Here is a 13,608-nt window from a genome sequence, read left to right as displayed (position 1 = left end):
GCAGGATACTTCTTAAATTTCATGCAACCTAGGAAGAAAATTTAGTTTTATTATAACTCTACATACTGGTTAGGAAACTGTGAAAATTTAGCAAACTCAAGCTTGTCCCTTTGATTATGCTACTAGATTAAAGGTTTGAAGTAAATAATCAGTAAATGCAAAAATAATAATCGTTTTGCATTTCTTGGGGGAGACACTTCCTAATACTTCCCATCTACAGTCAGATGACAATTATGTAAAATATTTTCCCTCTAAAGAACAAGGTACTGTTTTGGCATGTATAGCATGTACAAATTCAAAGAAGAAGAGATAAAATAATGGCAGAAACAGCGAGAATAGGGTATTACATGTAAAAAACCCGTGTAACTCAGTAACTGGACATTGCATGAATGCAGGTGACTTGAGAACACGTCACCATGGCAGTAAGAATGGAAGAAGGTAATGAAAACGTGACACTGAGGACCTGGACAATGGCTGAGATGTTGAAATGAATGATTCGTGAAGAGCTGTTACTGATCTCTAATGAAGAGACTATTTTACTTAAAATGAGAACTCTGCCAGGAAAATGCCTTTTTTTTTTTGAGCTATAGAAATATGCCTAATTGACTAGAGATGGACATTTCTTTTATTGACACATTAATTATGTAGAAAGGGGCCTTCATCACTCCACCAAGGAAGACTCTTAAAAAAGTAGGTCTTAAATTAAGGTCACCATGAAGATCAGAGTACAAGTCCTTATACCTCCCTTTGCTTCAGACGAAGCTAGAGCTTCATCACATCATGAAAAATGATCACAATTATGAGCCTGAATCATCAGAAAAGAATAAATGATTTTTAGAGTTCTCTATTGAGAAAGATTTGCATCAAAATAGTTAAAGTCTAGCAAACTTGAATTCTTCAGAATGACTCGTTAAATCACAGATCTCTAGATAGTGAAGGTATAACTCTATGCTCCTTCCACTAAAAGCTCTAGTTTGGAGACAAGAAGATCAAACGTATGGATACCAAGGGGGAAAGGGGGGGTGGGATGAATTGGGAGATTGAGATTGACAGATATACATTATTGTTACTATGTATAAAATAGATCACTAATGAGAACCTACTGTATAGCCCAGGGAACTCTACTCAATGCTCTGTGGTGACCTAAATGGGAAGGAAATCCAAAAAAGAGGGGATATATATATATACGTGTAGCTGATTCACTTTGCTGTACAGGAGGAACTAACACAACATTATAAAGCAACTATACTCCAATAAAAATTAAAAAAAAGAAAATCAAATAGAATACTATTTTTTCCTTCATTAAAATTAAATCCTTTCTAAGTACAAAATATTCAACCAAGTATTATTTTTAGTGTGGGCTTAAGAGTACTAATGACCTACTACAGCTGGGAATCTTCCATATATTAAAGAGTAAGCCAGGAATGTTACACGCCAGGGTGCTTAACAGCATCTAAGCTGTTCAGTGTTTGGGAATTATTCAGGTCATCTGAAAATGACTTTTCTGCCTCAGTTAATTTAAAACTCAAAACTCTTTTGAATCAAGTGCTGAGCAACCACTGTGACAACGGCTAATTATTTAAATCTCAGTAGGAAGCAAACAGGCTGGGAAAGCAGACTGAAGAGGAGCACAGGTGAGACAGGGTTTTTTGTTTCTCTTTTTTTAACTTACTCCAGATTCTTACTACTCACAGTGTGGTCCATAGGCCAATAGCACCAGCATCACCTGGGTATATGTTAGAAATGCAGACCCTCAGGCCCCAGCCCAAGCTCATTAAACCAGAATGCATCTTAACAAGATCCCTGTAAGCACATGAATGTTTGACAAGCACCTCAGGGAACATATCAGACAAGTGATGGGTTCCCACTCTGACAGTTTTTAAGGTAAGAGCAGGTGACCCTTTGGCTCTACTCAGTGAAATTTCTTGTCTGAATTGTAGGTCTACGTAATCCCAGTCCTGGGAATACAATCTATTTGGAATCAATGCAGTCAGTTTGTGGGAGCTCTGCGACAAATCTGCTCTTTTCACACAATCACACTGAGGACAGTCAGTGCCTATGAGACAGGGTGTGGGAGATGAAGATGTACACAGAAATTACTGTTTCATTTTTTGTGGTTGAAAGAAATGGACCTTGCTCAATTTCGGTTTGATAAAACTATTCCTGTAAAGAATACTGTATGATATCACTTACATGTGGAATCTAAAAAATTACAACAAACTAGTGAATAAGACAGAAAAGAAACAGACTCAGATACAGAGAACAAACTAGTGGTGACCAGTGGGGAGAGGGAAGGGGGAGGGGCAACATAGGGGTGGGGGAAAGAGGGTTATTATGCGATTACATGAAATCATGTATGTGAAACTTTTGAAAACTGTAAAGCACTATAGGATTTAAAGAATCTTTCATTCAATTAAAAAAATAAAGTAAAATAAAAAACAGAAACAAACAAAAAACTATTCCTGTAAAGCCTGTTGCTCTGTATTCATTCAGGAGTAAATTGTTAACTAATTTTTTTTTTAACATTATAATGTTACAAAAACAGCTGATGCCCATGCCTCTTTCCCAAGTAGATAACTCCATCTACCACAGCATCATAATACAAATTAAAGTTTCACTGAGTGCATTCATACCAATATAGGTATATATATCAGGGCTTTCAAAAGAGTAGCATCTTGTAACAACTTGACTCATTACATGGATTTGGAAATCTGATTGAAGCACTTAATTCCAATAATAGGCAGGGTCCCTTGGTCTACTTATTTATGTCAAGACATGCACCTTTAAAGAAAAAAAAACAATGGCGCCTTCTGCCAGAGGGGATAAAGGAAAAAATAGTTTAAATTTTTTTCCTTTGATCATTTCAGTGATTTTTTTTTTCTTTGAAAGAAATTGTGCTATTTTCTGTTCTTTGCTGTACTTTCTTCTTTCATTTCTATGTTTCCATTCTGTTTCCCATTTAGAGAGCTGGGTCTATTAGAAGGGATGGTGAAAAAAATTGAAAAGCAAAAATTTAAAGCATGACAGCCTTAGAGCAGTGGCAGTCATACATGGCTGCATATTAAAATCACCTGGAGAGCTTAAAAAAGTGCTTGCCAAAGGGCTCATCTTCTACAAATTCTGATGTTATTGATCTGGGGTGGGGTCATGATATCAATATTTTTTTAAAATCTCCCTTTTAAAATCTTTGATCTTAAAGATAAGAAAAAAGCAGTTTAAACATGGAAATTGACACTGAAATGAAAACTAAATTATCTATATTAATTATATGGTTCCTATATGGGTGTGGTTCACAGAAGAAACCAAGTCAAGACCTCTCAGGAATATGTCCATTGTCAAGGTTATAGATGTTCATGAACCACAATTATGAGTAATGGATGAACTTTGAAACTATAGCACCATTGCAGTCAGTTAAGCCTAACGCTGTACTAAAACGATTTAGGGAAGCGTATCTCTAGCCATTTAGAAGAAGAAGGGTTTCTGACCAGTGTATGATCTGTTGCAATTGTAGAAGTGACCTGGTAAAATGAAAGTTTTTCTTAAGTTATATCAACGTTCATTTTCGTTGGCAAGAATGTCAGAAAATAAATGCCCATGTAGGAGCCGAATTGAGAGTGATTCAGTAGAGAGGAGAAGGACCAATTAAAACCTGCTTTGTTTTCAGGTGTCTGCTTTGCATTCAGATAGAGCATACTCCCAAACCACCCAACTCCCACACAGTGGGGAAGCCAGAAAGGAGTTTTCTGAGGACAGTATGAAGGGGGATTAAATCATTCAAGTCAGATTGCTTGAGTTCAAATCCCTTTTGGATCACTACAGTTTTGTGACCTGGACAAGTAACTGCCTTGGTGCTTTGAGTTCCTTCTCTGTAAAATGGAGTAAAACAGTAGGGTTCTGGTGAATGTTCAATAGGAAATTTTTGTTAAGTGCCTGGCCCATAATATATAGTCAATAAATATCAGCAGTCGTTATTATCAAGTTAGAATCCTAAGTGAACCAAAGCCCTCAGTTTAGCAAGGGTGTCCAGTTCTAGAAGATCAAAGTTCCATTCAAAATTGTGTCTTTAAGTGTTTGGTTAATGCCTAAAACCTTTAGACAAAACAATACCCTTATTTTGACTTCCTCTTAGGAAGCTAGTAGCAAAATGGTCATCCATTAGAGCATCAAGAAGAGAAGAAATTTCCAGAAATCTAAATCTGTAAATCAGAGATCTCCTCTCCATCTACATAGCCACTTATCCATATATGGAAAATAAACTTAAACTGTCGATAGGGTAGAAGTGAACAGCTAAATGGCTAACTTTATAGACAAGTTGATTATGAAACTAATTTTAATAAATGGAACTCCATTCCCACACTGGCTTTTATTTTCTAACTTTAAAAGATCAGAGACTTTTCAGAAAGACTGCTTTCCCACAGTTTCAAAAAAGCAGCCTGGAAAACGGAATAAATTAATTCAGAAAAGGTTCCTGTCTTCCCTACACCCACCCCTCTGCTCAACAAAAAAGCTATGGGCACTAAAATTCATTAACAATTCTATGAACATAAGTGTGAAATATTCATTTTCATTAAGTAGTCTACTGAATATGGCAAAATCAAATTTATCTAAGGAGATATCCAATGCTGCTAATTTCCTTGACAATGGAGACGCAAGGGAAGCCATGAATCATTCATGAAGTTCAATTTACTTCTGTTATTTTTGGTGTTTAGTATCCAGGAATAGAAAGTGTGCAGCATGTTGTAGATGCTATTTTTAAGTTATTTCAGATCAGAATTAATGATGTGGAAGGCAGCAATAAAGTAAGGATGATTCAAAGGCTTTGCTTATAATTGTCCTACATTTCATATTTTTCTTGTATTTATGTTCATGTATTCATAACTTTTTTTAATGTTCTAATATCCTTTATAAATCAGGATCACTTTATAACCAATACCTTAGGCAAGCACATAAAGTAATTTACTGGTAATGTAACTAAATTGAACAAACTCCCAGAGTGCTAGATTTAGGGCTGAAAGAGATCTTTAAGGTTATGTAATTAACAGCCCTCTCAATGAGGAATGTTTTCTGTATTAAAACTGGTAGGTGGCCATTTCCAATTAATTGAAGTGCCTCTGTTGGCGGGAAGTCTTTCTTAAGGGGGGGCTTTTTTCATGAATGGGCCCTTCTGCTCATTGGATAGTATTTTTTTTTTCAATTCTACATCTACCTTCCCGCTACTTCTGCCACCTGTCTGCTCGGTTGCTGCTGTATCACCAGCACTTACTTATTTGCACACAGAGTGGCTTGTGGTCACCACTTAAGAAATGCTATTTGAATTGAATGGGTTCAAATCTAGCACTCTGGGTGTTATGCTTAATTTTATGTGTCAACTTGACTGGGCCACACGGCGCCCGGATATTTGGTCAAACATTATTCTGTGTATTCCTGTGAGGGTGTTTTTGGATGAGCTTAGTGTTTAAATTGCTACACTGAGTAGACTGCCCTCCCTAACGTGGGTGTGCCTCATCCAATCACTTGAAGGCCTGAATTAGAACAAAATACTGACCCTCTACAGAGTAAGAGAGATTTCCTCCGGCCTATCTTTGCACTGGGACAATCAGTCTTTTCCTGCTTTCAGACTCAATTGAAGTATCAGCTCCTCCTGGGTCTCAAGGCTGCTAGCCTTCAGACTGGAACTATACAATCAGCTCTCTGGTTTGCTGACTCACCCTGCAGATTTTGGGATTTATCTGCTTCCATCACTGCATGAGCCAATTCCTTATTAATAAATCTCATTCTCTCTATCTGTATACATCCCATTGGTTCTGTTTCTCTGGAGAATCCTGATTAATACCCTGGGAAACACCAAACATAAGATTTCTCTTCTCTGATAGCATTTAAACATTCAGAAATGGCTATTACGTCTCCCTAAAATTTTCTTCCCAAATATCTTGGTCTCCTCCTCTGAAGGAAATTATCTTAATATGGCATTAAGAACTGAGCACAATTCTCCATGTGTGACTTTACAAGGCTTTTGTAGAACTGCTCCTGCCTCATGTCTGGACACTATACTTAACGTTATTTCCAGGTGTTAATGTAACATATTATATAATGAAAACTTAGCATTTCAACTCTGTAAACCTTATGTTTTCTCAGGGAATTTTCCACAGTTAAGTTAGGTCATTTTATTAGACATGTTTTTCTTATCACTTGCTATTTTTGTGCACAAGGAAAAAAATTATTTTGGAAATAAACATGACTATGGCTTGACATTCTGTGTAGACGTTGCTACTACCAACACGTTGAAATCAATACGATGACAATATTCTGAGACTAAGAGATGGATTGAATAGATGCTTCATTAAACTGAATACATTAAGACAATGCCCAAGTTAAAAGTTTCCAAGCCATTTTTTAAAAAAAGAAACAGGGCTTCCCTGGTGGCGCAGTGGTTGGGAGTCCGCCTGCCGATGCAGGGGACACGGGTTCGTGCCCCGGTCCAAGAAGATCCCACATGCCGCGGAGTGGCTGGGCCCGTGAGCCATGGCAGCTGAGCCTGCGTGTCCGGAGCCTGTGCTCCGCAACAGGAGAGGCCACAGCAGTGAGAGGCCCGCGGACCAAAAAAAAAAAAAAAAAAAAACTAAATAAAATAAAATAAAAAGAAACAAGTATAAAAATAACCAGGTATCACTAAATGTTACCTTTGTTTGATAAATTGGTGGTGGTTCAGGTGGGAGGGATGTAGACAGTTCATGACTGAAGTGAAGCAAAAAGACCATACTGGTGGTTTATCACGTTTACCAGCTTTTGAAAATTCCTAAAATAATTAAAATGTTAGGTTTTCCCCTATCTGGCTCTTGGTTGAACATTTACAATCTTAAATTTTTGAGATGGTCTTAAAGCATGAATATAAAATTGTATAAATGAAAGAATATTTTACTGCAAGTCAAAAAATACCTTCCTTAAATCTTATCTGAAAAAAATTAAGACTAGACTTATCTTTCAAAATTCAAAAGACTCAAAAAGTTTGGAGCCAAGAAATTTAGCATACACTCACTTCACAGATATTTATTGTCAGGTACTAGGCTGGGTTTTAATTATTGTGTTGTGAACAAAACAATGATCCTTTCCTTCATGGAGTTTCTAATCCAGAGAGGGAAGAAACAATAAACACAGAAGCAAACAAACATTACTAAGTGCTATATGGGAAAGTAACAGAATTTTGAAAGAGAATACTGGGTGTTCACTAATTAAGGTTGGATTCTCAGGAAAGCCTTTTGTTGGAGGTGGCATCTTAAATGAGAACTGAAAGATGAGGAAAAGCCAAAAGAACCATCATGGGGAAAAGCATTTTAACCAGAAGGAACAAGATGGTGAAGATAATGAGATAAAAGAAAGATCGGTCTGCAAGAAACAACCTGTGTTGCTGGAATTTAGTGCAGTAAGCAAGGGAAAGATGGTTTCAGATGAGAATGGAGATATTGAGGAAGTCACTCAGAAGCTTGTAAGTCAAATTAGGAAGTGTGGAGAATTTTCCTGGTGCAATGAGAAGTCTTTGAGTATTTTAAAGCACAGAATAATATGATCCGATTGCCCTCTTGCAAAGACGACTCTGGCTACTGGGTAGAAAATAAGTTGGAGGGAGTCAAGGGTAAAAATAAGAGGACCAATAGCAAGACTGCTACAATGATTCAGGCAAGAAGTCATGGTGGTTTGGAGAAGATTGGTGGCAGTGGGCTGGAGAGAAGTGAAGGGCTTTGCTAAATATCTGGCAAGTAGAATGGATGGTACTTGACAATAGATTGGATGGGAGGAGGGTGAGGAAGAGGAAGAATCCTAGGATTCTGGCTGGGTAGTGAGATTAAGGAAGCTGGAAAGGAAACTCACTTGTGAGGGAAAAATTGATAATAAGTTTTGAGAAAATTAAGTTTAAGATGCTTTTGAAACATCAAAGTAGATATGCCAAGAAAAGTGCGATGTACATCAATCTGGAGCTTTAAAGAGATCTGAGCTGGAGCTATACATCTGGAGATCATTGGAATAAAGATGTTATGTAAAGAGAGATCCTTCGTGAGCTTTCTGAGAACAGTGTCAGTGGACTTGGGAGATGGGTAGGCAGGGTCCAAATTACAGTGGGTTGAGGGGAAGTTGAGGCCACACACAGCAGATATATACCATTATCTCAAGTAGTTTTGAGAAAAAGGAAGTAGAGAGATTAGGAAAAGCTGAAGGGGAGGTGGGAGGGTAGAGTAGAGGTGTTTTGTGATGAGGGGGGTTTTCAGCTTGTTTTTAGGCTGTGAAAAAAGAGGTAGCAGAGAGGGAGAGGCTGAGGATCTGAAATATCAGGGGTGTAGGTGTATGTGAATTTGAGAAAATCAATTACCAGAGGAGGAAGAAGGGGGTCAGGGTCAGCTTATAAAAGGAAGAGGAGCACCCCTTCCTCTTAAATACAGGGGGCTAACTTAGAATGGTGAGGATATAAGGGCATTTAGAAGAAGATGGGTGAGACTGCTGAGAGATTTCAGAGCCGAAATGGATTCTATTTTTTTGGGGGGTGGGGGAGGTACTGAGAGGTGGCACTATCTGCTGACAGTGAGGGTAAGATTAGGGTTGAGATTTTCTTCAATAGTTGCTGCAGAAAATATACAGGAAGAGGCATTAGACTCCTTCATGATTGTTGTCCCAAAGCCTTTCTATATTTCCATGAGGCTTGTGGCTATCAAACCTTTATGTGATAGCTTTATTGATTTCAAATTCCAAATCCTCTTAATACTAAATTCCTTGATTGATTTTTTTCCATGTGTCATTAACTCAATTTATAGCATCCCAGGGCTATGAAGCTATTAATGTGCTCCAAGTTCAAGGAAATTTTCAATTTAATAAGGCTTTATGGCCTTCCTAATTTTACAAGATTAGATGACGTTAAAGAAAGGCAAAACATCTTTAATATTTCTCAAAGGACCTGACCAAGGAAAACATTTCCCCATCTTTGGGATTGTAATGGAAGAGAATACACACTAGTAAATTTTGCAAGGTAGGTAAAGTTTCTACTATATTGGTTACAAAAGTATGATTGGTTCAATCTTATATTGGTGAAATGTCTACTTTATCATTCCTTTTCCCCAACTGACACTAGAACCACTCATTTGTAATCACTTTAAAGCTCAGTTATGGTCTTCATAAAATGGCAATTCAGGGAGATCTGTTTCAGCAAATAATGTAACACATGTTTTTTCTTGAAGAGTTAAAAAATAGATGGATAACAGATTCAGTATTTATTAACACTTAGCAGCATATCGATTATGTACTTAGGCAGGAATAAGCAAAGCTCATTTGGACTCCATATAATTGCCATATATTACTTTGTCATTTGAAGTTATTACCCTTAAGATTTAAGATCTCTTTACATTGGTTTATCTATTGTTAAGAAGGGATACATCATAAGGAAAGTATCAGAGCTAAGCAATGTTGTCATTTGAGGCTTAAAATTTTTTTTTTTTGGTAACGTCAATGGAATCAGGACTACTTGATTTCCTGCATCCACAGACTACCCTTTATCCACAGTTGCAACCATTTGACCCTTGCCCTAAGAGCTAAATTCTGCTTCAACTTCTGGGATCGACTCTAACCTTTACTGGGGATAATTTTAGGAAATATAGACCAGTCATTTGGTTGATTCAGCATCCTCAATCTAGCTGGGAGTTGTTCTGATTGGTGCTATACTTCTAAGCATTGACGTTCTGCTTCCTTGCTCGGCAGTTGATTACAGGATTCTATTACAGAGAATATATTACCTGGGCTTGAATCCTCACTTTACCACTATCCTTGCCTTGTTGCCCTGGGTAAGTTATTTTACTTCTTTGAGCCTCAGATACATTATCTCTCAAAAGTTGTTAGAAAGACTTCTGTTACAGAGGTGTTATATTAATGCCTAGCTTTTGTCTGGCAAATAGAAGGCAGTTCCCTGTTTTTTCCCTTTCCCCCCGAGTTCCTGTCTTCATATACTCCTCAATACACAAATTCTTGCATGCCTGAGTTTCTGCTTTGCTTTAGGTAAACATCTTTAGGGACTAGAGTTCTGTGATCTACTGTTGGATCACTTTATGATGGTCACTGTCTGCCTACAGTCCTATATATTAACTGATCTTAGGGTCCCAGTTACCATGCCTCATCCATCTGCCCAGTTAACTGATTGCATCTTACTGAATTGCCTCAATGATTATCATATGACTGGGTCACTACTTATCGCCTGACACCATATCTTATGATGACTTTGGACTCTCTGATTGTTTTGGCACCCCTCATCCCTGCTCCACAAAAGTTATGTTTAATTTTGCCTCATTTATAGTTTTGGTCACTGTATGATATGATAAATGGACCTAAAAGTCATCTATTTTCTAATATGAATAAGAAAATTGCCTTTTAAAAGAAAAATGTAAACCTATAATAATAGGAAGACTCAATATGCATTATAAAATAAAATATGCATTTTGGGAGAAAATGTTGATAATTTTAGCACTTGTAATTTATGCACAGAATCAATTCAAGTACTCATCAAAATTCATTCTTCAAGTGAATGATGTAAACATAAGATCTTGGAATTTTGACAGACTGTCATATCCTTCCGGCATAAGCAAAGGTAAAAAATCACAATCGGTGGAAGAGAGGTCAAGGGTAAAAGGTAACTTATGTGAATGAGCATCCTTCTCTTTCCATGTCAGTTTCAAAAGCTAATGATTTACTTGCTTAGATGAAATTCTGTCTTATTTATAAAATATTGTTAGCCAGTAATAAATGACTGGGTTTATATTTCATTCCTATAGTTTGAATTTGGTTGTCATTGGCGTTTAAACCAAAAGTCACCATTAATACTTTCATATATTAATAACTTTCAGCCAACCTATTTATATAATATGAATTCCAGGTTCCAGTGGTACTAGATTAATGTCTAGGTCTGAATCTATATATCTACATAAGCATCTTTATCTATTTCTATGTCTGTATTCAGTAAAACTAGAAAATGAATGCAATTAATAATCAGACAATGGGGAATACATTTATTGTTTAATAATATTAGAGGATCACCTGGAATTTTCCCATTTTTCTTTACCATTTTGATGTTTAGATCTGGAAAGCATTTTAAATGATCTAACTATGTCTATTCTCACATTACATTAAATGGTATTGCAATGCTCTTAATTACCTATTGCACTTTCTGTACCCCTGAAAACCAGGAAATAGACTTGGCCTGGTATTCACAATAAATGGGATCAAATGTCTGCATATTGATGGTTGAGAAACAATGAAACCAAGATAATCAATCAGATTAAAACTTAGTGACTAAAATATTCTAATTGTTAAGAAAGCAATCAATGAAAAAACAGCTCAAGAGTACAAAGCTAAACCACAAGCCTCATGAATACCATCTATCATCTTGTTCTTCCCATGAAGAAAGACAATTGCACACAAGACTTTACCATAGTGTTTTTCTAAAAGACAACAATTTACAGTCCTTCAGGCAGACAGACATAGAGCCAAAAACAATCTCACAAAGTCTTTTCACATTGAATTATTTTTGCTCTCTTATTAACGTAGCTTGGGTATTGGAAGGTTTTAGGAGAAATTTGATTCTGAGGAGAAGGCATGAGTTTATAAATAGTCCAGCTAAAATAAGTGGACTTTCCTTAATGGTTCAAAAAGATAATTGCATTGAAATGAACCTTAATCCTCCAATACAGAGGAAAGTGTTACTGTGAACCCTTTGAAAAGTTGGCAGGGTAGTGTAGCTAAAAATATCCCGGTATCAATTACTCAGTACAAGGTGGAATTTAATTGGGTCAAGCAAACCTCCCTCTTTTTTGTTCCCCTGTCCAAGTAACTCACAACTTTCAATCTCCAGGGTGCAGTTTTGTTCATCCAGAGGGTATCTTCGTAGATCCATCATACACGCAGCTGTGGTTGTGATCCTGTCAGGGTGAGAGAGAGAAAGGACAACATCATAATGACGATGACTTTCATTTCCAGGCTTCCCAGCCCTGAATCATGCCTACCAGTTGGCATCAAAATTTTGTGATTAAAAATTCTGAAAGCAGGCGGATTGAATTTGAGTCTTTCTTTGCTGCTCACTAGCAGTGTGAGGCTGAGCTAGTTAATTTATCTCCAGGAGTCTCAGTCCCCTTATCAATCAAAACACCGACTGCATAGAATGGCTGTGAGGATTAAAAGAGATAATATATGCAAAGCCCTGAGCCCAGTGCTTCATACTTAGTAAGTGTCTCACAAATAGTAGCTATTATTATCCCAGGCCCTTCCTTTATTTACTAGCCTCCTAGCAATGTCTTTGCCGGTATCTGCAGCAAGTCTGGCTTTATGAGGAGGAGAACATCTATGTTATGTGTCAAAGTCCACCTTCCTCTCCTGCTACAACCTAATGATAAAACAACAAAAGCAACAACAACAGCAAAATTCATCCTTCATGGCTTTTGATGCCTTACACTCCCCACTATGAGGGAGATTTGTCAGATTCACCTCTGAGACCCTGGTCTACCTATATTCAGTAGATAGCATATAACCAATAAAGAAAACATTATCCTAGGATCAGTGTTTACACCATATTTACCAGCTCCAGTTTAGCTTATGTATCTATGCAAACCCAAGGATCCTGACTCTAGATATCCTACCTGGGTTTTCACTATCCCTCCGTTTTCCCGTGCCTGGGCTGGTTTTCTGGACTGTGGTGTCTTAGAGTAACTTAAATTCATATGGCTCGTCCACTCATACAAAAATTTGATATCACGCTGGAATTGACAAAATACTTTTCTTAAAAAAACTATTTACACGGTCCCTGTTCACAAAGTAATGTATAATCACAATTTAAAAAATTCAAAATTCAAATTTAACAATAAGCTTCCTTTCTACTTTAAGCCCCAGGAGCTAAACATTGGAAAATTTCCATACATACTCTGAATGCAAATAGAAGCCCAGTTATTTCTTCTTATGGGTGAACTTTTTTTTTTTTTTTTGCGGTACGCGGACCTCTCACTGCTGTGGCCTCCTCCGCTGCGGAGCACAGACTCCGGAAGCGCAGGCTCAGCGGCCATGGCTCACGGGCCCAGCCGCTCTGCGGCATGTGGGATCCTCCCGGACCGGGGCACGAACCCATGTCCCCTGCATCGGCAGGCAGACTCCAACCACCGCGCCACCAGGGAAGCCCGGGTGAACTTCTTAAGAAGACTACCGCATGCCCTCTTCTGAACCTAGCTTGTTTTCATCGACGGTGCATCTTGGATTTGGTTCTATATTAGTAAATAAAAAGCTATTTGTAAAAAAAAATTACTACAGAGTATTGAGTTGTATGGAAATGCCATAATTTATTTTCCTAATCACCCTATAGGGGGCATTTATGTTGTTTCATATCTTTTACTTTTACAAATAAAGATGCTCTGAATATACTGGTACACTCTACTATATCTGACTACGTTGACTGGTTATTTCTAGAAAGGGAATTGTTGATAGAAAAAAGGTATATGCATTTTAAATTTTGCCACATTGCTGTTCATAGAGGTTGAGCCAGTTTACACCCTCATCAACAGTGTATGTAAATTTGACAAAGTTCTTTTCATACCTTTG

At 37.4% G+C, this 13,608-nt stretch overlaps 2 protein-coding genes across 4 annotated transcripts in view; one reads left to right on the top strand and one right to left on the bottom strand.

Moving 5' to 3' along the window:
- The window catches only part of GABRB1 (gamma-aminobutyric acid type A receptor subunit beta1), a 398,553-nt gene that overhangs the window by 80,625 nt on the left and 304,320 nt on the right, over positions 1-13,608 (bottom strand). Inside the window, exon 5 of the mRNA XM_030880452.2 lies at positions 11,863-11,945. Within this exon, the coding sequence (XP_030736312.1) occupies positions 11,863-11,945 (83 nt within the window). The remainder of the gene's footprint in view (positions 1-11,862; positions 11,946-13,608) is intronic.
- Positions 1-13,608, top strand: part of COMMD8 (COMM domain containing 8) — a 273,266-nt gene that overhangs the window by 102,265 nt on the left and 157,393 nt on the right. The gene's annotated exons all lie outside the window — the stretch shown is intronic.

The sequence above is a fragment of the Globicephala melas genome, chromosome 5 (assembly GCF_963455315.2).
Source record: "Globicephala melas chromosome 5, mGloMel1.2, whole genome shotgun sequence".
Classification (NCBI taxonomy): Eukaryota; Metazoa; Chordata; class Mammalia; order Artiodactyla; family Delphinidae; genus Globicephala; species Globicephala melas.
The sequence above is the reverse complement of the archived record's forward strand: the minus strand, read 5'-3'. Positions and strand labels throughout refer to the sequence as shown.